Genomic DNA, 27,965 nt, shown 5'->3' on the forward strand with positions numbered 1-27,965 from the left:
ACCACCTTCAATGTTGCTACTGAAATGTCTGTTTATTTTCAGCAAGGCTGTCTGGAATTGGTCTTTAGTGACAAATTAGTGCAACACTTGAGTATGCTTGTGCATTTATAGCAGGAAGCTTTGAGGATTTGATTACTGTACAATTCAGTTGCCACCCAGCAACATGCTTCCCCAGCCTGAAGAGGCTTTTTATCTTTCTCCCATTGTCGGAGTTTGGTAACCAATGGGTGTTTTGCAATTAACAGGAGATGCAGGCTGTCTTTTTCTCCCTGCATGTATGTTATAACAATGCTTCTGAATTTAAATCCATGAAACATGAGCAGAGAATGGTAATTCCTTCATTCAGGTTGAAACTTGTGGCAAAAAATAGTACCTATATTCTTGATCCTTGGATTATCCAGGAGTCTAGAGTTTTCCAACAAATACAGGCTCCAAAGCACGCAAATGCTGAAGTCCGTGAGCCAAGCCAATGGCACTACTTCAGTTCTTCAGTCTTCTGTGGTTTTTGAGCAGCACAGCCTCTAAGAAACACTCCCATGTGACTATAGCTCTTGTGCACCTATAGCTTTTGTTTTCAGCCATATAAGGGATCTAGCCAGCCCAGCTCCATATCAGTTGATTGGCAAACTGTTGATGAGATGAAAAGCCACTGCCCTAGTGAAGATGACATTAATCCTTCCTCTCACTTCCTGCAGCTCTGGCTCAGGTGCATGACCTGTGAAGAGATTGCTCCCCCTGAGAAAGCAGTGGCTCCCCAGCTATGACCCACAGCAGAGCTGTGATGGGACAGTTTTGGTCACTCTTGTTTCCATTAGTGGCAGGAAATGAAAAGAGTGTTCATCAGACAGTATGAAAAACTTACTGCTGATAGTGTCATTGGAGTTTTTGTTCATCCACCGCATTCTGAAGTTACCATCCTTAGCCTTAAATCACCCCATTCCAAAGAGACCATTACTTCAGTCGTTCTTGTATCAGAAGCAGAGAAACATGTACTGGGCTGAGCTGCAGATATACTGTTCTGTTTACAGTGATGCTTAACATGCCTGCTGCTTTGCAAACAGTACAAAACTGTGCTGTGGCACTTTGTGCTCTTCAAGCTGTACAGGTACAGGAGCACTGTCTGAAAAGAGAGATGGAAGTTTATGTTTACTTTCCTAACAGTCTGTCTTGCTCTCCTTTCCTTATTTCTGCAGCAAGTGAAAATGTCACTGTCCCTCCTTTTGGCAGACCACTGATTTTCTCAGTGTTTTCCTTCCTTAATTTAACCACATTTTTACAAGCACACTGAAACATCTGCCTTGAGGTTATTCTGTTTTTCTCTTTGGCTGGAGGTACCTGACAATAGTGTTTTAGCTTCTACCTCCCAGACTGCACAATCTTGAAGTACCATATTCATTGTTTCTTTTCAAACACAATCACCTCTCTTGCAGGAAGGGTGAAGAATTATGTCTAGGAAAGAAGGGCACTGTGCAAACTGTCTGTAGTTTGAGATCTCCATCTCCATTTATTTATGGGCAGGGAAACACAAACCCTTTTGCTCTGAAAAAGTGGGCAATAATGTATTTTGAGATGTTTTTATGTTTTACTGTTGTCTTAAAAATATTATTTCTGGGAATGTATAGATCCCAACCAGACCAAACTGATCATTTTTGCTTGTATCATAAAATTCAAAAATCTGACAAGCATTTTGAGTAGGAAGGACATTGCATGGTGCCTTTAGTTGTTTATGTACCTTGAGATGCTACTTGAAAGAATGGATTTAGCTGGACTGTACTACCTCACTGGTGGATTAGGGAGAGACAAATTGTATTCACAGTGTTCAAGATATGAGGGTAAGCAAAAACTGTAACATGTTTAAGAATTTTAATTTTTAAATAATCAACATGTGGAGAGAGCTATGAATGTTACAACTCAAGACTGTGTCTCATTGGAAACAAGTTCTCCATCATTCTTGCCCATGTAATATTTTGCAGTTTGATGTTGTTTTGACCTTGATTTTATATTTTGGCTTGTTCCTGTAATAACAGTTTTTAATGAAAATCCCATTTAGGCCTGTTTGATAGTCTTGAACATTGATGGATAAGAGAACTTAGAAGTTACCTGTAAATTCAAGTTGTAGCAGTCCAAGTACATGATGGGAAACTAAGACCTTTGTATCACTAGCCTTATCTGTAGTATCATTAACTCCTCATTTGACCACCATCTCCTGCTCCAGTGGAAATAAGGTCCAAGGGAACTGTTTGCTCTACACAACCCGGTAAGCATACGATGCCTACTGCTATGTGCCATGGCAATGTTCCTGGGGGCTGTCCCCTCCTGAGCTCCCTGTGTGCTGGTAAAGAGGGTGACCGGGCACACAGAAAGTGGGCACACAGAAACTGGGCAGATAGCTGGGCACATAGAAAGCAAAGGAGCAGCCTCTAGAAAAGAACACATGCGCTCTCTTGGTTGCCCCACTCTCTGTGGCAGCAGAACCGTGGCAAGAACTCACCCTGCCTGGCTGGGGTGGCGTGTTGCCGGGTCCTCCCTGACGGAGTCACACCTCTGCACCCCGGAACAGCAAGGCAGGATGGTCCGCGCTGGTGTGCGAAGGACGAATTCCCTTCACCTCTCTCCTGCGGCAGCAAAAGGCCGGAGGTCGGGGTCGCCACCTCCGCCGCACAGAGCCGGGAGCCCCCGGGCCGTCCGCATCGCCCCGAAGCCTCCTCCAGAGGGGCCAGGCACAGGAACGCTGTGGCTCGGCGGGGACGCGCAGGTGCCAGGTCCCGTAGGTGCCGGGTCCCCGTGAGAGCTCGGAACCCCCATGTCCCCTGCACAGCACGGGATGGGGGACGGGCGGGGGGCAGCAGCAACCCCCGCGGAGCGACAGCCCTGTCCCCGCGGGAAGACGGGGGCGGGCAGCGGGACGGACCGTCCGCGGGCACCGAGGGAGGGCGGAAGGCCGGGAGGACAGGCAGAGGGAGGGCGGGAGGCGGGCGGCGCCGGGCGGGCGGGATGGGGGGGCGGTGGCGGCGGGCCGGGAGGCAGCAGCGGGCTGGGTACCGTGCTGCGCCGCAGCGTTTCTCGCCGGTGCGGCACAGGGAAGGAGAGGTGAGCGGCAATGGACCGGGGCGGGGAAGGAGCTGTGTCTCCCAGGTGGACCGGGCGGTGGGAGCTCTGCGGGATGCGACGGCTCAGGGAGGCGGCGTGGAGCCGTGTTAGCGCCGGTAACCGGCAGCGGCCGGTGGCACTTGTGCCCTGCGTGGCGAGCTCGCTCCGCCCCTGGCGGCGGCGACGGCGGGACCAGCGCGCACTTAAGGGTGCTGGCAGTGGCGAAGGAAGGTGGGGGGGGGGGGGGGTGGTGGTGGGAGTGCTGGTGCCCCGGGCGCTCCCCGGTTCACCGGCGATACCCACGTGCTCGCGCGGCTGTGGGGGCTCGCTCCCAGCGCGGCTGCCGCGCTGCGCGGAGTTGGGACGGGACGGGACAGGCTCTGCTCCGCACCTCTTCCCTCCTCCCAAGGAGCGCGCAGGGGAGCCGCCGGTTCAGCCGTCCCGAGCGGTGGAAGTACCGCTGGCTCCCTCGTGCCCGGTTTCTGATCCAGCTCGGAAGTTGGGAAACTTCAGCACCTCTGTGTGACAGGCGACCTGGAAGCCTGCTCTTTTTCATGCGTGGGAAGTTTTCACTAGCAGGAATGTCCCGAGAGTAGAGATGGGAGATAAAGTGTGAAGTAAACTTGCAGAATTGACTTCTGAGTAAGGGAGCGTCTAAAATGCAAGTTTGTGTCTCAGTGAGGGCACTGGGGAGTTGGAGACTTAAACGTTGGTTACCTTAAAGCTTTAAAACATTGTATTGTGAGAATTACCTGGAAAATGCTGGGACATTATTTTGCAAATAAAAGCTTAACAGTGAGTGGAGAACTGGAGTGTGTTTATCATCTCCAAACATTCCAGTTTTGAGTATTTGACTTCTTACTTTGGCTCATAAATGCGTATTTATCATTATAGGATATTATCCAAATACGATAAATAAATGTATCAAAAATATTTGTATATATATGTAGTTTATCCACCAGAATATTTTGGTGGTTTCTCTGATTATATGTACATGAGCATTATGTATGTTACACATTATTTTGTATATCTGACTATGTGCAGAAACTATAAAGATACTGTACGCTCTCTCTGCATTGTATAATACATGCAGATAATTGTTTTATCCTGTGAGTGATGCACTTAAAATATGATGCCATATCATATCACTCAGGAAAACAGAAAATTAGATTTGTACCACAGACTAATAGTATGGAATTTCTGCTTCAAATGTCATTTCAACAGTAGCATGCCTTTTACACTATGCGTATATTTGTTTTTAATATTGCAGATGCCTTTTGGTTGCAAGACAGCTGAAATGTTTTGAGAGCTGCTTCTCCTTTCCTAATCATGAACAGTTCAAAATCACCAGGGCTGGCTGGATTTGGAATCTTGAAAAACACAACCTGCCACACGGAGAAGAAGATTTCAGTTTTCTTTTCAATAATCTTCATGACAGTGGGAATTCTGTCCAACAGCCTTGCAATAGCGATTCTCCTGAAGGCATATCAGAGATTTAGACAGAAATCCAAAGCCTCCTTTTTGCTTCTCGCTAGCGGCTTGGTTGTTACAGATCTCTTTGGCCACCTCATCAACGGAGCCATTGCAGTGTTTGTGTATGCATCAGATAAAGACTGGATTCGATTTAACCAGTCCAACATTCTTTGCAGTGTTTTTGGCATCTGCATGGTTTTCTTTGGTTTGTGCCCACTCTTCCTGGGCAGTGTGATGGCTGTTGAAAGGTGCATTGGAGTCACTAAGCCAATATTTCACTCTACAAAAATGACTTCTAAACATGTGAAAATGATGTTGACTATGGTATGTCTGTTTGCTGTTCTTATAGCTTTGCTGCCTGTTCTTAGGTTTAGAGCCTATCAAATTCAAGCATCGAGGACCTGGTGCTTCTATAAAACAGAACATGTTGAGGACTGGGAAGACAGATTTTATCTCTTACTTTTTTCTTGCCTTGGGTTACTGGCCCTTGCTGTTTCATTCTTGTGCAATGCAGTCACAGGAATTACTCTCTTAAGAGTCAAATTTAAGAGTCAACAAAGACAAGGCAGATCTCATCATTTTGAAATGATCATTCAGCTCTTGGCTATAATGTGTGTATCTTGCATTTGCTGGAGTCCATTCCTGGTAAGAGCCTAACATGTTTGCCAATTTTTAATGCACATCACTGTATAAAAGTTATACTTTTTATCTCCAAATTTTAAAGCGCTTTAGCTGTGATAACAGTGCCAGTCGCTCTTCAATATATTAAGTTTACAGCATATTGCCTGTAATGTGTGTACCTGTGCCTCTATAACAAAAATGAAATTTATTCTCCACTTCTGATCATAAGCAAAATACACTAAGCTAAATATATCTAGGGACTGTGAGAACTGTATTTGCTGTGCTGTGAAGGAGACAGTGGTAGCAGAACGGTGGCTAGCATAAATCAGAGCAGGTGTTGAGCTTGTCCAAAAATTCAGCGAAATTTTTGAGTGGCAGGTCTGTTTAGTCTATACTGTGGTTTGTATCATTTTTTATTTATGGTAGTGTGTTTGTTTTTGTTACTACTGTTTACTCGTGGACTGTGTGATGGAAGGTAACAGTTAAGAATGTAAGAATCCTCCACTCCATTAGCAGGGTATTAAGGGCTTTGCTTTAGAGTCATATTAAAAACTAGTATTTGGCAGTGAGTTAAAATAAAATTTGGTTTAGACCTGACCAAGCTGGGTTTTAGTCTGGACAGATGAGTAGCAAAGCAGCTCTATGCAGGGGCTGTGCTTTCTCTGCTGTCCTGACTGTAACTTAGGACTGCTAGCAGGTAACTGCTGTGACTCTTCCAGAGTGGTAAGTGTTGCCATGTTAATGTGCACTCAGTGAGCAGGATGAAAGAAGCAGGATTATGATACAGGAAAGTATCTGATGGCTCCTGTTATATGATGGCCAGTTATATATATATGGCCAGTTATATTTATATATAACTGATAACTGATATCAGTTATATATAAAACTGGTACTGTGTTCTTTTTGCTGTAGTAAACCTGACTGAAGAAAACTTTTTTTACTGGGGTGAGAGAGGTTAAGTTACAAGTGATATGAAATTTTTGTTTCCTAGAAACAGGGTCCTGTAGTTTTCCACTGATAGGAATGAGGAGCAATTTTGATTTGAGTTTACAAATACAGAAATTTAAATCTGAGCTCTGAATCTAATCCAGCTATATCTCATTTCCTTACTGCCTATAGTATAGCATGGAGTTACCTGAAATGGTTCTAAATTAGATACTACTGTTAGCCTAGCTAACAGTACATCTTGGATATATCTGGCAGGTAGCATTTAATTAATCCAGTATTGCAAACTTCAAGGAGAGAAGTTTGGATATAGATCTCTGCATCACTGAAATGCACAAAACCTCTTTCACTTCTGTTCAACATGCAGAGAATTTTTCTAGGCTTGCTCTGGAACATAGTTTAAATTCATGTTGGCTTTTGTCAGTGTAGTGGCTGTAGTGTATAGAGCATAAAGTAAATCATCAGAACAGTATAGCAGCCTTTTGTGGTGAACTAACTTCCACTTACTTCCAGACGTCTCCTGAAATTTGTCTGGGGCAAGCCACAGAATGGTTTTCAGGAAAAATAACTCAAATGCTGGCTCTACTTTTCATGAAAGAACTCAGTATATTATCCTCTGCTGACATTACATATTTTCAGGTAAAATATCTGTGCCTAAAGGTTGGAATTATTTTGATTTTTTAAAAAATCCCTTGGGTGTCAAAGGAGCTATAGACTTAATTCAAAAAAGATACTTATTTTTTTCAACATATGAAGGAACAATGAATTGTAACTACTGTGGTTGTTTTCTCAGTGTTGGTAATTTTGTTATGCTGTTCAATTTTTATTAATTATAGCAACATAATTTTAAAAATCTTGACACTCTTTAATGAAATCACATTGCTACTTTTGTTAAAGTATGGAACTTCTTCTAAATTGTAGTTAATGATGAATTACTCCATCGGCAAATTTGTTTTCAGAACCTTTTCAGAGTTTGGTGTTTTCATCAGCTGGTGATACAGACCAGTGAATGACTTTTTGCTTAACTTTGTACTTAGAAGTTTTTGGGACTGTGTGGCCGCAGGAGGCGATACATGGACAGTTCTGGTTCGTTGGGTGGCAAATCTGCTGGTGCTCTCTGTGCATTTCAGACTCATGATGATTTGCTTCTAGATCTCTTTTGAAAGAAGATGAGCTAATCAATCACCTAAATTAGCCTGGCAGTATAGAAAATGGTTCTGCAATATGGACAAATTTATGTTAGAAAAGAGACCTTAAAAAGAAAGTTAATGTAAACAAAGTTCAAGGAAGTGAACAATTAGCATTTTATGCAGAGACTTCTATAGTCTGCGAAATGCAGTGCAATGGGATGTGGTCCTTGGTGGGCATTACCTTTCTTAGTTACTAGGATTGTAGAGTTTACATCAAAGTTAATTCTCCGAGTTACCCAATCTTTGTTTTTTAGCATTCTGTTCACTAAATACAAACAGAATTATAAAAGTGCAGTGTTAGTTTAGCAAGCTTTATTGGACTGCAGTAGCACATATAAATACAGTGAAATAGCTTTGCCAGGGACATAGTGCTCAAGTGGTACAATAAAGAGATCCAGGGTTTATCCAGATGTCAGATTTATGATGAAGTGCTGATCCAAATCTACTTGTCCAAATTCTTGGAAACCTCTCAGGGCTTTTAATTTGTGAAATTAATAATTTACATTCTATAATATAATCATCATATAGCAAAATAAATATTCTTTGAAATAAATAGGAGCAGGTATTCATAGGTGAAATCATTTGGCAAAGCAGCAAAATACCTGTTTGTTTCAAAATCATTTGTTTATTTCTTTCTCAAAGCTAAACCTAAAATTCAGTGTTAGTCTCTGAATTGTGTCTTTTACCCGTGTTCTCTGTCCCAAAGAGTATACAGATCAAAATGTTACGTGAGAGTGAACTGCCTCAGTATAAACCAAAGTGATTAGAAACCAAACCAGCCTTTGGAAGAGAAAGTGGAGGGTGGTGGTGCAGCTTATGGTGGGTTTGCAGATGCAGGACTTTGGATTTATTCTATGTGATTGTCTATCTAATGGGGGGTTTGCTTTCTTTATTTTTCTTCTGTTCTTAATCTGGTACATCAGTTGTCATATCTGCATAGCTACCAAAATTAAGTCTATCCAATGCTGTAATCCAGGTGCAGATTTACTTCACTATTAGATTTTTTTTTCTCTAAATGAATGTATATATTCAGACACTGTCCTGTGCTAAAATCACTTTTAGATGCCATTAGAGGCAGAAGACCCTGGATCATAGAGTCAAAGAATCATACAATAGTTAGGGTTGGAAAAGACCTCAAGATCATCTAGTTCCCACCCCCCTGCCATGCACCTCACACTAAACCGTGTCACCCAGGACTCTGTCTAACCTGGCCTTGAACACCGCCAGGGATGGAACATTCACTACTTCCTTGGGCAACCCATTCCAGTGCCTCAACACCCTTACAGTAAAGAACTTCCTCCTTATATCCAATCTAAACTTTCCCTGTTTAAGTTTGAACCTGTTACCCCTTGTGCTATCACTACAGTCCCTAATGAACAGTCCCTCCCCATCATCCTTACAGGCCCCCTTCAGATACTGGAAGGCTGCTATGTGGTCTCCACACAGCCTTCTCTTCTCCAGGCTGAACAGCCCCAACTTTCTCAACCTGTCTTCATATGGGAGGTGCTCCAGTTCCCTGATCATCCTCGTGGCCTCCTCTGGACTTGTTCCAACAGTTCCATGTCCTTTTTATGTTGAGGACACCAGAACTGCACACCATACTCCAAGTGAGGTCTCACGAGAGCAGAGTAGAGGGGCAGGATCACCTCCTTTGATCTGCTGGCCACACTTCTTTTGATGCAGCCCAGGATACGGGTGGCTTTCTGGGCTGTGAGCACACACTGAAGCCGGCTCGTGTTTATTTTCTCATCAGCCAACACCCCCAAGTCCTTCTCTGGGGGGCTGCTCTGAATCTCTTCTCTCCCAACCTGTAGCTGTGCCTGGGATTGCTCCAACCCAGGTGTAGGACCTTGCACTTGTCATGGTGTCATCATCCAAAATGATGTCTAGCATGGAGGTGAACTTGACTTCTGCGCCTGCTCAGTGGCAATGAACTTGTTTTGGTGCCTTTATAAATGTGACCTCCATCTCATCTATTCCTCAAAAATGAACAGTGTTTTCATTTTCTGCCAGAATTTTCATTTTGTGTGAGAATCTTTCCTTATAGAGGTACTACAATGAGGGGTACTCCCTGCTTCTTGCCTTATGGGGAAATATTCATCTCCTCAGAAGGAGTTGAGAGTGGGAGGGAATTCTAAAAAAAAGCAAAACAAGTGAAATACAAGAGTTCTCAGATAATCAGTGTAGTCAGTGATTTGCAGAGACACATTTGTTCTAACAGTCAAATAATTTTCCTTTGTGAAGAGTAGTTCCAGGAAACCAAGTTCTAAAGATAGTAGCATCAACTTCTCTGGGTAGTAAGTCATCTTTCTTCATCCTTGTGAATTTTGTTGGATAAATCTGGGCTCTAGGGGTTGGATTCCCAAAGCAAAAAGTTGGTCTGGATCATTGTGACAGGCATCTCTGATGAAATTGATTGTTATATAAAGCTGGTTTTGGTGGTGACTTGACATCTGGTCTGTCATGATACAGCATGTTTTTGGAGCTGTGTTAATATGAGCAAATTCTGAGTTTGGTATGTCAAATTCTGTGGGCGTAAGGGATAAACGTATTTTAAATCTTGGTTTTGGAGTAGCAAAGTGAACTCCCTGTAATGGGCAAGAGGAATTTATTTCAGAGTGAATTTATCTATAGGAACAAATTGTGATATGTAGAAATGTACAATTTTTTTCATGTGTGGAACACAGCCTGGGAAAAATTTTTACATTCAAATTATTCTTAAGATCCCTTTCCATGCAGTTACCTGATTACTTTCAATTCAGTTTTACCTCCCTTCTACTGCAAAAAAATAGCCATTTCTGTTTTTTTCCTTTTTTCTTTTTGAAAGACTTCAGCTGTTTATTACATATGATTAAATCATCTTTTATTCAATTCCTTATTTCACTGTCATGGTTAATTTCTAGCAGTCTCATGTCATTTCTTCCCTTTCCAGATCGTTGCGCTAATTGTGTCTCTCTGAACTCACTCTGACTTCTTGTCCTCATATTGTCTCACACAAGGATGATTTTCTGTGGACCTAGGGCTGCATTTAGCTTGCAGTTTGCTGAATCACTTCAACCTAGAAGCTGCAGAGCTGGTCCGCGTGGTCCTTTTTGGTAATTATGCTGTCAGAGGAGGTGAGAAGGGCCGTAGTGCACTAAGAGGGAGGCTCTCACTGGAATATACTTACCCCAGCCCACTCCACCCTAGTTGCTCTACTAGGTATTTTGGGTGCTGAGACAGGATCATGGTTGGTATGTACTGAAGGAAGTCAGTGGGTTGCAGGTTTTATGCTTACTAAATTCTAGGCCACGAAGTTGCACAGTATAAGGTACTTTGTGGCAGCAGGCAGGCTGCTGTGCATCTCATTTAGTGTTTTTGTATGTACAATCGTGTATATATATGCCTAATGACACTTTGCCAGGGGTTCATAACTGTGCTATCCCTGAAGCATCCCCCTTCATTCATGTTTTCAATATAGCACAATAAGCTGGCAGTTAAAATTTTTATTATACTACCTTATGCTTATATGTACAATGGGCATCATGTATGTATGCATCCTATTTGTATGCCTTCAAATATTGCTGGTTATATTGTCCCTGAAGTAAAATAGTTAAAAAATTGCCCCTTCTCTTGTGCTCTCATGACTTTCATAATCCATAAATGCAGTTTAGGAGAAGCAGACACAAGATGTCCCAAGATGCAGGTCCCTGCTTTGCTACTGAGGCCTTTTCACTGTGTAAAGTCACCCCAGATCTCATGGGGGTCTGCTCTGCAGAAGCATATTCTCTAAGCAGGTTGTTAGTCAAAGCTGCAGTCTCCATGAGCTCGTTGTGCCTGCATAAGCACTATCAACAAGAGTGATCTTTTCTTTTGAAAAATAATAAATTAGGCTTTCAATTTCTACTGACCTGTTCCTGAAGACTGAAGAAAATACTCTTAAATATGTTTAGCTAACCTTGCAGCATTGAAAGCTGTTGTAAAAGTTACTTTCACAGGGGAAAACCATACTTTGTCTTTCTCAAGATTCAGATTTTAAAGAAGATAATCAATGATAATGACTATGTGCTGGCTTTTGTCATTGAATTCTTGTCATGTTTTGCTAGAATGTTTGTCTGTTGACACCATACAAAAAAGGCATGTGCTGTCACAGTAAAGAAGGTGTGGTTCAAGTTGAGTCTGGGCTATCCTTCATACCCTGCCTGTGGCAGGCTGATGAGCATAGCAGAGTTGACCTGCTACAGGCCCACCATGGGAATGCCCGTCGGATGTTGTCATTGCATCTCTTGGGCCGGGTGCAAGCTCACCTCAGGAGCCCACTTCTGCCATGGCAGCTTTAAAAAATTAACTGGTTTCACAGGGAAAGGAAAAAAACTTTTTGCTAGCAGGCCTGCTAGATATGGCTTTTTAGTCTGTAGCATTGATACAGGAATGGTTATTGTCAACTATAGTTTGTTACTTCTCTTCCAGGCTTTGCTGTGTTAGAAGAGGTCAAATCAGGAGTGGTGTTTGACTGAATAAAATGCTAAGGTCCTCTGTAAAGAAAACCGTGTCATACAAGTGTCATTTCAAGCTACACTAGAAAAAGAGCTCTCACTCACTCTCATATCATAGGCTTTGAATTGCTTGCTGAGTTTTTCAATAGATATGTGGACACTGTGCAAATTCAATTACTATTCTTACTTGAGTTCCTCTAAATGAGCTTCTCATACTGAAGGTTAAATTGTTGAAATGCTAGTGTCATTAGTAATATTATGTCCCAAAAGCTATTTTGGAATAAGTAGCTGATTTTAGGGGTTAAGAGGAAAAAGAACACTCATTTTGATTGATGTTTGTTATTCGCATGACAGAGGTGTCTCCTTAGCTTAGTTTCCTGTGGAATAAGGTTTAAGCAGTAGCTCAGATGATTTGAGTATGCTTTTGTATGTCACCATGAAAATATTACATGGGAAAACATTTCAGGAATTTTCAGAGAGAATAACAAAGTTTAAAACAAAGCATTTAAAAATTCAATCCATCTCTTCAGATTTGTTTCTATGATACTAGACACACTTGGATAAGATGTTCCTGCCTTTTTCTAGTGTTGGCTGTAGAGATCGTTCTTCTGTTTTGGATTTTTAAGAGGCACATCAAATTTACTCCAGGTTAGAGGAGAAATTGAAGGAGCTTTGTTTGAGTATACCCACCCAAAACAATACTGAATTTCAAAGGTACTGTTTCAGTGTTCAGAACTGACCTGTCCCTATTATAATATTTTACAGTTTGTAGAGCTCTTACAGGCCTTAGCCTTTCTGAGAAATATGAATCATTAAAAAAAAATGTTTTTAAGTGTGGGCCAGGCCTTAGTTTATCACAGAGTGCTTAGAAACTCTATATTAATTGTGGCTACATTTGTAATTCAAGAGTTGATCTCCCACTAACTGAAGTCAGGGAGCTAAGCTGCTGAGAACAGGAAAGAAGTTCTGGAGCAGAAATGGGTGGTCGTCAGCATATTGTCCTGCAGAAGTGATATGAACCAGGGAAAGAAGAGCTGAGATTGACAGATTGTGCTTTACTAGAGTTTTTTGGGGAAGCATAACTGTAGTTTTTGTTATTTATGTTTATTTGTGCTGTTTGGGAAAACTGAACGTAAAGCCTTTTTCTGAAAATGCGGTGCTGCCAGAATGCAATTAGATTGTTTTGTTTTGGAGAGAAAAATTAGGGAAAGCAGGTTTCCAGTCATGTGAGAACACTGCATTTCCAAAATAGCATGGTCCTGATTTTCTTTCAAAACTGCTTGCTGCTTGTTTTTTAATTTATACTGTATCTATGGAATTAAACCATAAAGACCTACACACTGAAACACAATTTTTTGTTCAAAGTAGATTTCAGTGACTTTCACAGAAAATGTTGCCTTTTTTTTCCCAGTTTTGAAGTTGCCATCACGAAAAATCAAAATTTGAAAATTTCAGCCAGATAAATTTGCCATTTATAACCTCCTCTTATTACTCAGTTGGTAAGTTTTTGCTTTCTGCGCCTGATCTTAAGAAGTAAGTCAATTTGACATAAATTCTTTTTTTGTTTGATGCAAGAGATTTATTTGTATTTCCTATATATTAAACTTATTCAGGCCTTTCTTGCTTGAAAATATCAGACAATGCATAACCATTTCTGGAAAATGTCATACACGACATAACCATTTTTGGATGGTTATTTTAGGAAAGCTCTCTTTCCTGACTATCTGAAGACTTTAAATAGTAAACTTGCTGCTGAATAGTCTCTGGGTCAAATGCACTCACATGGCACAATTCCAGAAAGTTCTTCATCCTCCCCAGGTTTAACATGACAGACATCAGGGTGAGGTGTACATTCATACATTCTGTGAGATATTTATTATGGTGTTAATTCACGATCTTAAGTTTTGTGTGGTGATTATAAATTCTTTTTAGTAGAAGTTGTCTCAAACATAGCGTAGAATCAGTTCATGTCTGAGAGAGTGCATTACTTGGATACTTTTCTAGGTTAATGCACTGTTTAGATTTAAACCAGAGCAATAATTATTATTTCCTGTGCTTTTAAGACCTAAATTTTACATAAAAATATTGAAAAATTGCTGAATTGGAATTTAGGTTACAGGCTACCCTAAGGAGGAAGGTGCCTGTTTACTGTGCGTGCAGAGTGCCCAGCAGAACAGTAGAATGATCCCCTCATGGGTTTTGTGTATGTGTGTTTAGAAATAGTAATGGTCAGGTAGCAGAATATTGCAGAAAGTGTTTACAGGAGTTACAGTAAAGTTTTAGTAACTGTCTTGCATTTTTTCAGATTCATTCTCATATAGGATGAAACGAAAGAGCTGAGTGTCTGAATGAACCTGAGTTGCACTGTAGTTGTCCACTGTCTCATGCTGAAAGATTGCTCTTATCTATGCCAGACAGAGCTGGGAGTGGAGAATAGCTCATAAGTTTGCACTTAGCTCCAATTTTTAATGAGCTGTGTGAAGACCTCATTCAGAGACACGTGCCGAAGAGTGGGTTTGAATGGCAGTGAAGTAGTGTTTCTGCATGATTCCCCCACAGAAGGCTAAAGATGAGCCTTTGTGTAAGGAATATCCTGAACTGAGATTTTTAAGGCATTTAGACCTCAATACTAAGCTCACAGAAACCAAAGATTACTTTGTAATTGGAGAAATAGAAGTCACTGACTGATCTCCATATGGTCCCCTACCTGCTGTCCTTGACCTGTCTGCTGCCAGCTGCCTCAGTGGCTTGAACCCTGCACAAGCTGGCTGTGCATAGGCTACACGACCACCACCAGGTTACAGGTTTGAGGGAGGATGTAGAGGATGTACTGAGTCTGCTCACAAGCAACTTTGTCACCCATGTGATCAACATCAGGATATGAGAACATGAGGAGGAAGACTTTTGTTCTGGCAAGGATGTGGCCAGCTGCATTCCCATCTGCCTCACTGCATGGAAAGGTGTCTAAACAGAAAGTGAAGAAGGAAGGAGGTGAGGATCCATGTAACTGGTAGTAACTTGTTTTATGATTTACAGTTCATTAGTGATTTGGAAATAAATTTGAATCCATCTTTTACCATGAGTGTGTGTTTGCAGAAGTACTAAGAAATAAATCACTCTTCAATGGAGATTCGATTTTCTCTTCCCTCTTCCACCTCAAAGGTGCTGAAGCTGCAGAGAGTCCCTTTTAGTTTATTTGCTAACATTATAAAAAAAAATAAATTTGCAAATCATGTATTCCAACTTGGTAAATAGGTTGCTAATTCATTAGCCTTGATATTTCTAACTTCATAGTGTGCTTCTTCAGAATGATGGATAGAATAAGCTACTTTGATAAAGGTGGTTTGAAGAAAAAAACACTATGAAAGGAACACGTCACATCTTTCTTCACCTGCTGGCAGATTTTTAAATACTGCAAATCAAGGTAGCACCAGGTGACTATGACTCCAGTCCTTCAAGATGATTTAGTTTTCCTCCACTGTGTATGTTGCATACATGGTAAATTTAAACATACATAAAATATAGTCACAAATTAGTATATTTTTCCCCCCTTCCTTATTTTCACTCTATACCCATGTAATAAACACCATAATTTCTCAGATAATTAAACTGAAGGTTTGACTACACTGGTAGGCAATTGAGTAGGTTATTTTTTAGACCTCTTGTGACTTCAGGTCTTGCTGGCTTCGTCACACTGCAAAGCCATCTGTCCCCCTGAATTCTAGAAAAGGTGAAAAGACCACTGTATATTATGATTGTGACATTTTTCTTCCTTCTTTTAACACCTCCAACATGTATGGATATCTTTGGATTTGGTGGTATTTGCCCTGAAAGCCTGCATGTGTGTGCCATTCCTCTGAAATCTGGGACTGACTTGTCCAAGGAACCCTTAGGCAGTGTGATTCTTGGATTCTTAGACAAAAGTTAATGAACCTGAGAGAATTAAAAAAGTGGCCAGGTAAGAACTGGCAGAACCTACATTCCCTATAGAATACAATTTTTTGTTTTCAGAGATGTAAGTGGAGGATTTGCCTCTGGTTGCTGAATCTATACTGCATCTTTCCTCAGACAGGTAAAGTAGAGGATGATTTTAGTAATGATGCAGCGTGAATGTGGTGAGATTTGATCAGACAGTTCACTTCTAACCTACTGGTTTGATCCTGTGCATAACGGTAATTAAGTGCTGAATTCATTCTGTAATCGTGGATTTTTTTCCTCTTGTCTGTATATTGTCTCTTTTTTTCTGTATTCAGACAATTGCCTTCCTCCCCAGTGTTATGTGCTTGTGATTCTTGTGTATTTGTAGGGTATTAGCGAGAGAAGTTCTGTTGCTCTTAAATCTATATTTATTTAACCAGTAAAAATGTGATTGTTTTTAAAGGAGTGTGAAAGCCTTGAAAAATCAAAGCAATAAAAGAGAAGTAATAGGCTATTTCCAGGGTTTGGAGCTTTACCCACATGGCCTTAATGGTAGAACAAATAGATCCTGAATACATACAGTCCTTACATCCCTAAATACTCATTTGATTTGTTTGTGTTTCTCAGGATAATCCTTGTTATGCAGGATCAGAAGTACTCTGTTATTTTCTGGTCCCAAGAGGTCTAGCAGTTGTCTGTAGGTAAAGACTCTTTCAGCATTGCTGAGTCAATAATATTTAAATTTTATCTGTAAAATTATCTTTTTTTTTGTGCAAGAGGTTTTTGTTACAGATGTTGTTGACAGGCAGCAATACATTCCTTGCTCTATGGAAGCAGGCTTTCTTGTAACTTTAAAAATATGTAGCTCAGGAAACAGGTTGTTTATTTGACTGTGGTATGGACATTATGTCTTTTCGTTACGGAGTGAGTCATCTCTTTTTAGTGCTGAAATCTTCTTTATCCCTATCCATTCTGCTTTCCTTTCAAATGAGTTAATTAAGCTGTGGGAGCAATTACATTGTCAGCTAGTTGAACCAAATTATTTCTAATTTTGAGGGGGAGGAAAGAAAAGCATGAAAAAGGACTGTCAATCCAAGATAGAAATAAACTGGGTTCTTTTAGAGAAACAAAGGTGACCTGGAATGTTTCATTCAAGCCCAACCTGAATTTATGTTACAGCAAAACATATGTAAATATGGAAAATGGAATCTTCACCTTCAGTTAATGTTTGTAAGTTGATGCATACAAAAAAAATCCTTCTGTTTATGAGGCTTATTTCAGAGTTGCATTCCTGCTTTATGCAGGGCATTATAATGCCAAAGGCAGTTAATAAGATATAAATAGTGAGTATAACATTGTGGCACTTTATGTTTGTTTGCTTTTTTCAGTAATTTTGACCAATTCTTGCATACATAAAAATCTAATTTCAAATGATGTTTCCAAATGTTTACTCAGGAAGTGTATCACGGTCCATAAATATTTTGCATAGAGCTGTAAAAACACAGATGGTGAAAATGTCACACTTGACTCTAATGGCACAGTAATGGAGTGCAACAGACTGTGCCTGCAGACTTGAGCCTGTGTGAGGAGAGCAGAAAGCTCGGAAGAACGGAACAGCCTCAGTGAGAGGGGATCATACGTCGAGGTCAGATGGAGCTGAGCTGCTGGCTGGCAGACACCCATGGAGCTGTAGTTTAGTGTAATGGCTGCAGTGTCATATATTCGCTGCTACACTGCAGTCCTTTCTTTGTCTTTCAGTTGTAGTGAGCTCTGCCCTACCAGTTCAGAGGGGTGCTTGAACATACTGTTTCAAGGCTTTGATGTTGCCAACATGAGAAAAGACACATGTATCCTAACTGGTACCATGTTAATGAAGTGAAGCATCTTGTGCTGGTGAGAAACTGCCTGGTCACAGAATCAACTATGAGAAAGGAATGTTAGAAACTATTTTCATTTGCTTTGTGGAAAATGATGTGTTTTCTTGTTTGCTCTGTACTTTTTTGACTTTTATCACAGCAGTAGTGCTGTGGAAACACCTCTGAGCTCTAAATGCCTTTAGCTTTACAATACCTTCAAAAGGTTTACACATCTCCATTTTAAGGGAGGTAAATATGAAGCACATGGAGGCCAAATAAACTTCTACAAAATGTAGAAGTTTTGTAGAACTTCTGCAAAAAATAAGATTTTTCCCCAAGTGAATAGTGACCCAGTGGATCTATTGTTAATTTTGAGTGTAATTTTTTTCACAGGAACGTACATGAGAGAAAACGGGACTCCTTTATTTTGGTGCTATTCGTCAAAAGCTGATCCTGCAAAACTTTACACATGGAAGTATTATGTATCCCCTTAAAAGTACCCTCTATCCCTGAACCCTTAATGTGGAGGAAAACTTCTTAATGCATTTTGTCTTCTCCAGATCCTTTTTGAATACACAGTTTCCCATAAAATCACTATGCTCAGTTAAAATTTACGTGCTGTACCAAATGATCATCTGGTATAGAAATGTTGAAGGTATGGTTTCTGTCTTTCTTTTAAAAAGGGAAAGGAAATCCTTAAGGGAAAATCATGTTGCAGATCTGTAACAGAAAAAGCATTTTATATGGCTTAAGCATGTGCATGTACTAACATTTTGATGCAGAAGTGGTGTGGTACATGTTTTTCTTGGAATCTCTTGCATTTAAACTGACTTACATAAAATCACATTTAAAAAAAAGCAGCATACTCGGCTTTGTTGCAACAAAAGCTTGGTTATATACTGGAAAATGTACATAGCAATGATATGCTATCAATGATTTGCTGTCAGTGTTTCTTTCCTAATGGCTGTTCTTTGGAGATATAAAATGGTACATAAAATGTGAAGGCAGAAACACTCTGTTTTTTCTCTCCTCCTCTTTTGCAAATTTTTTCTCGAAGTTTAGAGTACTACAAAGTATTATATTCTGTCAGCTCTTGCCTGTAGCAGACTGCGGCTTCTTTTTAGCATATATGGATAATGGAAGTTCCAAAAAGTTCTGGAAATGAAATTCAAACTAATTATATATATATTTTTTTTTACATAGAGTGGGATGTAATCAGTACAATACTGCCTTGTGGCACCTCTGGATTCAACATAGGCATCAGTGACAAAATATGAGCACTCTGCAAATCCTGAAAAAAAGCGTGACCTTTCTTCCATTAGTGGAAATTCTCAGAACTGCTTGTTATAAAATCCAAAGGAGGAGGAAGAGGTTTGGGAGGGTCTGCAAGGTTCCCATAGGGAGCTGGAGACTGAAGGCTGACCTACAGAGGAAGATTATTTCCTGCATTTGCCTGCTCTGCTTTCCATGACAATCTCTTGGTGACTGTTTTTTATCCACTTTCCTGAAGTCAAGGCTAGAACCTGGATTTAGAGCATATGTGCTGAAATACATCAAAGTAGCATTACAGTTTGTCTTATTTCCTAACTAGCTCTAAAGTCTGTTGCTTGTTTTGACTGGCTGTCCTTGAGTACAACCAGGAATGTGACTAAGCAGCACTGCCATTTAGCATATTAGTTGTTCTCATATAATTGTGATCCTATTGGAAAGGAAATTAAAATCATGCTGTTTATATTTGGAGGGTGGTGTGAAGCTTTGGAGTGATTGTTTTTTAGTTTGTTGCACTGGGCTTTGTCCCTAAGGGAAATGGCAGTCTCTGATGCTATCTGCTACATGCAAAATAGTAGAAGTCAATGATTTCAAAATGTTTTTGAAACTTTTCCATCAGACTTCCTGGAACTTGCAAAGTGGGCTTTGGTGTTAATGAAGCCTAAAATGGGACAAAAAGGATGGAGAAGTGTGATGTGTTGTGTCAGATCCTTGCTTGACACAAGTTCGATTTCTCTGTAGTTATTTTTAGGGACAAGGAATTCTCAGGTCTTTCCTTAAATCACCAAGAACTACAATGAGTCAGAACAACTTTCTATCTTACAAGCAGGCCATCTTGGTTTAGAAAGTCACTTTTACAGTTATACTTTTATAGTTACTTTCCTAACGAAAGTTTGAATTGTATTGCTTACTTTCTTGTTTTTCTTTGCAAACCAGGCAGACATACTACAGCTGTGTTCATATAAACATTGTATAACTCAGCAAAGTGCTACTTGAATTTTTACATTTCTAAATATGTTAGAAAATGTCATCAGTTACATTTATTTACCAGCTGGAGATTAATTTTTTGAGTCATAGTGCTGAATCTGCATGAACATTAAATTCTGTTGTGGAGATCAAAAGGCAAGTAGATATGATGCAATCACATTGCCTCTTCCCGCTTCCCTATTTGTGTACTGCTTGCTACAGAGGACAGGATTCCTGCATCATCCTTCAGGTGTCCTCTCTGTGCCTCCAGAGGAGGTCCTGCTCTCAGAAGTCAGCTTAGCACTGCAGCAAGCTCTGGTTGCAGTTTCTGAGCCGGTTCAGTGACACGACTTACTTGCATCTGGGGAGCAAATACAGACTGACTGCCTGTTTTGCTTCAGTGATAGCCTTTATTGAACAGCTGGTAGTGTATTAGGCCTTTTTATCATTATGATTTCACACTGACTTTGGAATAGCGTTTTAAGAATTTAAATTACAAAATTAGCCATGAAAATGTGTTAGAAATAATAACTTATATTGGTCTCGCTCCATTTTACCTCTCTTCAGATGCAGTTTATGGTCTTATTCTAGAAATCATCAGATGACTTCAGAAAGGCTCCAGTAGGCAGGACATAGTCTTCTTTTTGCCCTCTGTTTGCATGCAGTTGTCTTCATTTGCGTGCAAGTTTCTTACGTGTTTTCTCAGAAGACATAGGAAACCTCCCAGTAGCATGCAGGCTCTTTGGAAAAGTGAGAAGCTATCTCATTTCATACTCTTGAGAGAGTGCAATGGTTACATGTCTGTTGCTACCACTGCTTTGCCACAAGTGTTTTAGGATAAAAATGCTCATGCTTGGGATTCAACTCAGATTCTCTGTTTTACACCAGGCCTATAGGGAAATCTTAGCCTCTCAGAACTTCAGAAAGTTGGGATATAATTTTATGTTGGTTTTAGTGATACAAGAAATTAAACTTTTTTCAATTTCTGCATAACACTACCAGATAATACAAGTTTGATGAAAAAATCTTATTTTATGAGGCAAAATGTATAGATAATGTAGATTTATCTTATTATTTCCAATACATGGATTCACAGCTGAGTTGCTTAGGCATTTAGCTATGTACATAATCTCTGAGTTCAGATGCATTATTTTTTATATGTCCAATATTCAGAAGAGGTAACTTAAATGCTCTGGATGAAGCTTCTTCAAGTATTCATAAAATTATATATCAAATTTCTTATTGTCCTGATTTACTGTATGTAAATCCATAATCAAAACAAAGGTACTTTATATTGAGCCAGCAAGTTGAACAGTAGATGAATGGATTCACTTAGAGGTGATTACTATTAAATGGAAAGGAATTTCATGAATTTGTGAAGTAATGTGAGAAAACAATAGTTTTACAAAATCTGGATGAAGCTACATTTCCTAGTTGTCAACGTTTAGTGTTTCCTCTTCTGGGCATAAATTGCATTGGATTTGTCATTTATTGATTTTGCAGACTGCAAGAGAAGTACAACATATCAATTTTGAACTACATCAAGATTAGGAAGCTAGATATCTCTATTAAGTCAAGCATGTGGTATATTTGGTAAGGAGGTTGGTCTATGAGCTCTGTCGTGTCATCGGTTTCTGCCCAGTCCTACTTGCATGAGTACAGACTATTCTGTCTGAGTTTAGCTTGTGCTATTGGACCTCTAATAAATAAAGTGTAGAACTGTCCTGAGAAAACATCCCATGCAGAAGCCAAAGGAGTTGTCCAACTTTGGGTGGGCTGCTGATGTCAGAAAGGAATGCATCCATTGGATGTGGAGTGAAAAGCAGATTTAGGGAACTGACTTGGAAGTGTTTGTGTTGGCTCAGTGCTCAGACATTCCTCCTCCTCCTTGCACTGGTTCCCAGCTGTGCTTCTGCCAGTCTTACCAGCTTCTTCAGGAATGTTCCTCAGGGTTCTCTTTACTGCTGTCATAGACGGCCATATGGAAACTCTTCATCAATGTTTAATCAAGCAAGTACTCTGTTCCACTCAAGTTTATACTCAGATGTGGTGACCTGCAAGCTATAAGTAGGGCTTAGGAATACAGAGAAGCCTTTAAAAAGGAGTATAATAGATTTGCTGGAGTCTTGAACAGTAGTTCTTTCTTTTCATTTATTATTATATTTTAGGGAGTTTTGGGGAGGTTGTTTGTTGGTTTTGTTTTTTGTTTTGTTTTCTTTACAATGTATCTTAGTGAAAATATGACTTTCTGCACTTGGACAGACTGATCTTACCTCTAGCACTCAATAAATGAGGTACTCATAACATCAGTTGTAAAATATCCTATTTCTTTGTTAAATACCTGTATTGCTTTAAAGGCTTTGGAACTGAAAGCCTTAGTAGTGTTTCATCTTTCTACCAAGAAAGTCTTCATGTGCTTTTAACATTAATAATAGAGAGAGATAATTTACCATCCTCTGGCGGGTTCCTGGCTTTGCAGAGTCACGCTTTCTTCACACAGGAACTCAGGTTACAAAACCTCAGTGGCAGAAGCCTGTACAGGCAGTGTTTTACTATGGTTGGTGTTTCAAAGCCCAGGTTGCAGCTCTGCAAAGTGGGGAGGCCAGCCACAACTTGCTGGGCTGGTGTAGCTCTTGGGTATCCTCTGTCACAAGCAGTCTGAGGTATACTGGAAGGCTAATACTTCCACTCATGTGAAACTATTAGCTCTGACAGTGTTGTTGTTGTTGTTGTAGGCCTGCAGGTCTGTTGTTGGGCACCACCTCCACAGGTGAATGAAACCCTCTGTGTCTCAATTGGCAAGAGGAGGGGTATTGGTGGCCTTTGTCACTATGGCTTAATTTTTCCTAGATACCTCTAAACCCTGTAGTGTCAATAAATTCTGTTTTGTTGCAGCTTAAAATGTGTGAATCTTCTTGATGAAATCAAAGTGCTATATTCCTCATGCAGGCTTTAATTTGAAAATGTGGAAAAATAAATAACTTTCATTAAAAACTTCATGAAATGATCAGCCAGTAGCTTCTATAATTGAAAAACCCACCCCTTGGAACAGTCTTAGCATGCTTTTTTAGCTTAAATTATAAGTAAGTTTGTATTCCTTGCTCAAATCAGTTACTGGTTTTGGGGGTATTCTCTGGCTGGTTGCCATCTTCTGCTCAAGTTTCAGCAGAGACACATGTCTATTGTATGTAAAACAGGATTTCTAGGACATGTCTGAAAGTGTGTACTTTTCAATTGGGATGCATTGATGGATGAAGCCTTGGGTGATATGGTTTAGTGTGAGGTGTCCCTCACATGGCAGGGGGGTTGGAATTAGATGATCTTAAGGTCCTTTCCAACCCTAACTATTCTATGATTCTATGATGTTGTGAATGTGTGATGATTAGAGAAAATGTTGAAATTTCACTTGTTTATGTGCTCTCTTGGTGTATTTTTTTTGATGATAATTTTAAAATACTCAATTTTCAGGTGACAATGGCCAAAATTGGGATAAATGAGAGTCGTTCAAAGGAGACCTGTGAAACAATACTTTTCGCTCTTCGAATGGCAACATGGAATCAGATTTTAGATCCCTGGGTGTACATTCTTCTCCGGAAAGCTGTGCTTAAAAACCTGTATAAGATCGCAAGGGGATGTTGTGGTGTGCACATCATAAACTTACACATGTGGGAACTCAGCTCCATCAAGAATTCTTTGAAGGTTGCAGCAATATCTGAGTCACCAGTAAGTTCCAAACAAATAAACCTACAGCCACTCAGCAATGCAGGGCATTAAACGCAATGTATGGAGAGATGATGGAGGCAGCTCTCATACATGGGCAACATGTTAAAATTAATTCCAAGGCTCAGTGGTTTGGCACTTGTTTAAAATCTTGAGTGGTTTGCTCTTGCTGCTAGCTGGTTCAATATTGCTACTCTGAAAGACACACTTGAATGTTTTAATTCCCTTTAGAATACATCCATTCCAAAACTGGTAGCAGAGTGATGAATAGTCCTGTATTCCTCTTTTCCAGGTATTAAAGTGAACAGGGTTCCTTATAACACTCCCCTACCAAATCCTTTACCTTAGCAGGCTTTTTAAGAACACATGCAATTGTGAAAGTCAAGGTCATTTTTAAAAGGGATAGATTTTATCTACCAGTGATACCCTCAGATATTTTGCAGAGTCACTGCTTCCTAGGGTGAACTCCAGCATCCTTTCCATAAGGGTATTCTTTGCCTTTAGGCATTGAATTTCCAGTTAGATATATAAAAGGCATTTTGTTTGTGCACAGCTTATTAAATGATCAAATTTGCATGGTTCGTTTACTTGACCTCTTAATTATTTACTGTTCCATGAGTTTTTGGGAGAGCTGCAGACTTCATCAGCTTAAACATTCCTTTCAAATCACTGACAAACCATGAAGTTCCTTGTGGGAACACAGCAGATCAGCTCAGCTTGCTTACAGTTACATTTTCTGATCTATTGGTGAGTTTTTAGTCCGTTCAACAAATTTTGGTGAAACTAACTGCATAAAGCTGTGCTTAGTCTGTAAAAAATGTAGTTGTTTCATTTTTTCCACTCCCAAACTGAAGGAAGTATCTTGAAGTGTTCCCATAAGGCATACACTGTATTGCTCATGAGGTATATGTGCTTCATTTGTAAAAGGTCACACATGTCTCATGAAAAATGAGTGTGACCAAATGAGCATCTCTGCAGGGAACTGCACTGGGGGTGTGTTTTGGGTTGTTTTTTTTTGTGCAAACAAATGGCTTGCTTAGTTTTTGCAGGGTCTGTGTCTGAATTGCTGAGGGTATTCAGTGTATTTGAAGGGATCTGAAAGTTTCCAGGACTTTGCACAGGAAGACCTTCACCTTTAATGCTGCTAAAAGAAGCTTTGTTTTTTGTGACTGTATTCCTGTTCAGAAACAACAATAAGAGTATCAGACTTTGTAGCAGAGGGATTGTTTTAAGATGGAAATGCCTATGTTATTTTTACCTGCTTCAAATAACTGCATTAGTGAATTGTTGAAGTATTTTGACAAAGTAATTAAAAACTGATTCATCAGGTAGTCTAAGGGACCAAAGCTATTCACAAGGTACAAATTCATGTTGTATATGAGAATAGTTTAAGGCAGAAAATAAAAAACCAAAAGGTTTAAATATTTCTTTTTTGGTTTAAAAGCTATTTCCTTTTTGTTTTAAAAAGGTTGAAAAATAAGTGGGTTAAATAACCCTTTAATGAAATGAAATGGCTTCATTTACCCTAAAGAATTTCTATATGTGATTTATTTTCTCAGTCACAGAGCTGATAAACCGTGGACAGATTTGATGCTGGTATAAGCTCTGCACTGTTGCTTCACGTGGGTTTTGCTGAATAGTGCAAGCATCCAGTCAGTGTTAAGTTTGGCATTTTCATTTCATAGAATGTGATGCCCGTGTATCTGTTGACATAAATTATTTGTTCTTTATGGAAGATTGTTGTTTTAGCAGCTGCAAAAAAAATACTGGTCTGTAAATTGTTGAGATGTTTGATCGGTGAATGAAGCTCGTCAATGTTTCTTTTTGTTATGTGAATAAATGTAGCTTGTGTAGTTCATGCTGGTTGACTTGTAAAACAAAAGTTTATATGTATATGTGATTTCTTATATTTTGTGTACTAATACATATTGAATGTAAATTGCAAAGCCTCATTAAAGTTATCAAACTGTATCTTTCAGAGTTATGATATTTTTGCGTAACAATAGAGATCTGGTTGTTAAAAAAAATCCTCTTGATAAAACCCCTCACACTGGATTTAAGCCCGCCACTGCCATTCACACATACAATATCAGTTGTGAAGGTAGAGAAGACAGAATTCAGATAGGAGTTGCCAGTGTTCATACTCTTCATTGCTACATGAGCAGCCCAGTGCAGTTGGTGGTCTAGGGCCAACAAGGTCAAGTTCTGATGAACCATGCTTAGAAAAAACAAGTAAAAGTGGAGACAAGGGGAATTTGGTTTTTGGGATGGAAGTGCCTTTCTCCAAATATCTGCCAACATGTTAGACTCTAATGAGGTTCACATACATGCTGAATCAAAAGAAGCATGACCAGCAGGTCGAAGGAGGTGATCCTGCCCCTCTACTCTGCTCTCGTGAGACCTCACTTGGAGTATGGTGTGCAGTTCTGGTGTCCTCAACATAAAAAGGACATGGAACTGTTGGAGCAAGTCCAGAGGAGGGCTACGAGGATGATCAGGGGACTGGAGCACCTCCCATATGAAGACAGTCTGAGAAAGTTGGGGCTGTTCAGCGTGGAGAAGAGAAGGCTGCATGGAGACCTCATAGCAGCCTTCCAGTATCTGAAGGGGGCCTACAGGGATGCTGGGGAGGGACTCTTCATTAGGAACTGTAGTGATAGGACAACAGGTAATGGGTTAAAACTTAAACAGGGGCAGTTCAGGTTAGATATAAGGAGAAATTCTTTACTGTGAGGGTGTTGAGGCATTGGAATGGGTTGCCCAAGGAAGCTGTGAATGCTCCATCAGTTCAAGGATGGATGAATACTCCATCCTTAAACACTTGCAGTGTTCAAGGCCAGGTTGGATAGAGTCTTGGGTGACATGGTTTAGTGTGAGGTGTCGCTGCCCATGGCAGAGGGGTTGGAATTTGATGATCTTAAGGTCCTTTCCAACCCTAACCCTACGAATTGATGATTCTATGATGAATTCTTGAGTTTTGCTCTTAATACTTTGTCAGTGACACGGTAGCCTGCAGAGGCAGCTGAGGATACAATCACCCAATGGTCTCTTACCACTGAAAGTGATTTGATTATCATTGTATTTAGTTTCAGGAGAACCAGCATTGTGCTGTGTTGTATGATTAGCAAGTTATGTGTTTTATGGAATATGAAATTATAAAAAACCCCAGTAGGACAGCTGCACACTAGGATCTGAATATTACCCAGGCAGGGAGGAAAGGGCAGTCTGCTTAGCAATGTACTGATCTCTTTAGAGGTTGGCTAACGATGCGAGCAGTCATGAGCTGCCTATTTTTTGCTAGACAGTAATTAGTGTCTCCAGAGCAGGCAGGGGCACTGAGGGTTCTGGTGGGAAGAAAGTGAATCTCATTTCTGACTAATGACCGAGCAAATCCTCAGGGTGGGAGAATATTTTAACCTAATTGGGATCTTAAGCAATGGCAGGCTATATAAGATGTGTCTTGTCCTCAAATGAGGTCCTGTCCTGAATCAACCTGTTGAAGCAAAAGAAAGCTCAGTAGCAAGTTGATCATCACAAGATTTAGGTATCTGTAGTTTGTTATCTAGATACAAAGATGGAGAGCAAGGTTAAAGGTTATTTTGATCTGATTCTTGAGGTAAAGCATCCACCTGATGTGTTTTTTTTTAGATATCTGTATGCAAGTGGTTTTATTATTTTAGACAGATGTTTTGAGAATGATTTCAGTAACAGCAATATGTACCAGTTCTGTACACATGGTGATCCTTTAGGACAAAATGTTGGGACCTTTCAGATGCATCTTGCCTGCTGATACACTCCTCTAGGATGTTCCTGGTAACATAGCACACTCCTGATTAACTGCATGAAATTTAATTCTCAGTGTTTGGGTCCTGGGAAAAGTGCAGAAATCCCAAGGGAATTTGCAGCACCTATCATGACTTTTGTTGCTTCCTAAAATACCCATCTGCTTTTCAGTTTAAACTTCTGTGATCTGCCATCATTAAAAGTGGTAAAACCAGTCATTGATTTCAGCAAGCAGTGGCTTTAAATTTAGTCTTGCTGCATTTAGGAAAGTATTAACAGCTTGAACAATGTTTTCCTGCTGAATGTGAGTTAATTTTAATACTAGGAAGTCTTAAATACCAATAGTGTAATGCTTTTCCAAAGGTGAGGTAAAAGAGGGGCTATTTGAGTAGTTGCATTATGTATTCTCAAGATAACCTTGAATTTAGTGCTTTCTGATGAGGAATAGGTGCAAGGGAAAAAAAAAACAAATACCCACCACAATTATGAGTTCCAGTACCTGCTGACCATCAGATAGTTTTGAGTATGTATCTCAGGTGGAAAATATTGCACATTAGTGCTATGTTGATTGGTTCAGTAACAACATGCTTTTTATTCTCATATAAATGACTTTTCAAAGATGGGTTGCTCTTTACCAGTGGATGCCATGATGTGGGGAG

General features: G+C 40.0%; 1 protein-coding gene across 4 annotated transcripts; it reads left to right on the plus strand.

The window, feature by feature from the left end:
• Positions 1–3,015: 3,015 nt before the first annotated feature.
• On the plus strand, positions 3,016–25,494 carry PTGFR (prostaglandin F receptor). Of its 4 annotated transcripts, none has more exons than XM_034064098.1 (3): positions 3,016–3,090; positions 4,361–5,208; positions 23,272–25,494. In XM_034064098.1, exons 2-3 carry the CDS (start codon positions 4,420–4,422, stop codon positions 23,575–23,577), a joined length of 1,095 nt encoding a protein of 364 aa, XP_033919989.1. In that variant the 5' UTR covers positions 3,016–3,090; positions 4,361–4,419; the 3' UTR covers positions 23,578–25,494. The 4 variants fall into 4 exon arrangements, with proteins under 4 accessions (XP_033919989.1, XP_030906673.2, XP_005151097.2 ...); XM_031050813.2 differs by lacking the exon at positions 3,016–3,090 and adding an exon at positions 3,458–3,732; XM_005151040.3 differs by lacking the exon at positions 3,016–3,090 and adding an exon at positions 3,458–3,732 and having other exon boundaries at positions 4,361–4,887.
• Positions 25,495–27,965: the final 2,471 nt, after the last annotated feature.

This window comes from Melopsittacus undulatus, chromosome 6 (genome assembly GCF_012275295.1).
Source record: "Melopsittacus undulatus isolate bMelUnd1 chromosome 6, bMelUnd1.mat.Z, whole genome shotgun sequence".
NCBI classification, from domain to species: Eukaryota; Metazoa; Chordata; class Aves; order Psittaciformes; family Psittaculidae; genus Melopsittacus; species Melopsittacus undulatus.

Excerpts from the sequence above, each read along its gene's own strand:
- PTGFR (XM_034064098.1), top strand. The coding sequence starts at position 4,420 with ATGAACAGTTCAAAATCACCAGGGCTGGCTGGATTTGGAATCTTGAAA. Across the intron at positions 5,209-23,271 it reads TTTGCTGGAGTCCATTCCTG|GTGACAATGGCCAAAATTGG; the intron begins GTAAGAGCCTAA and ends CTCAATTTTCAG.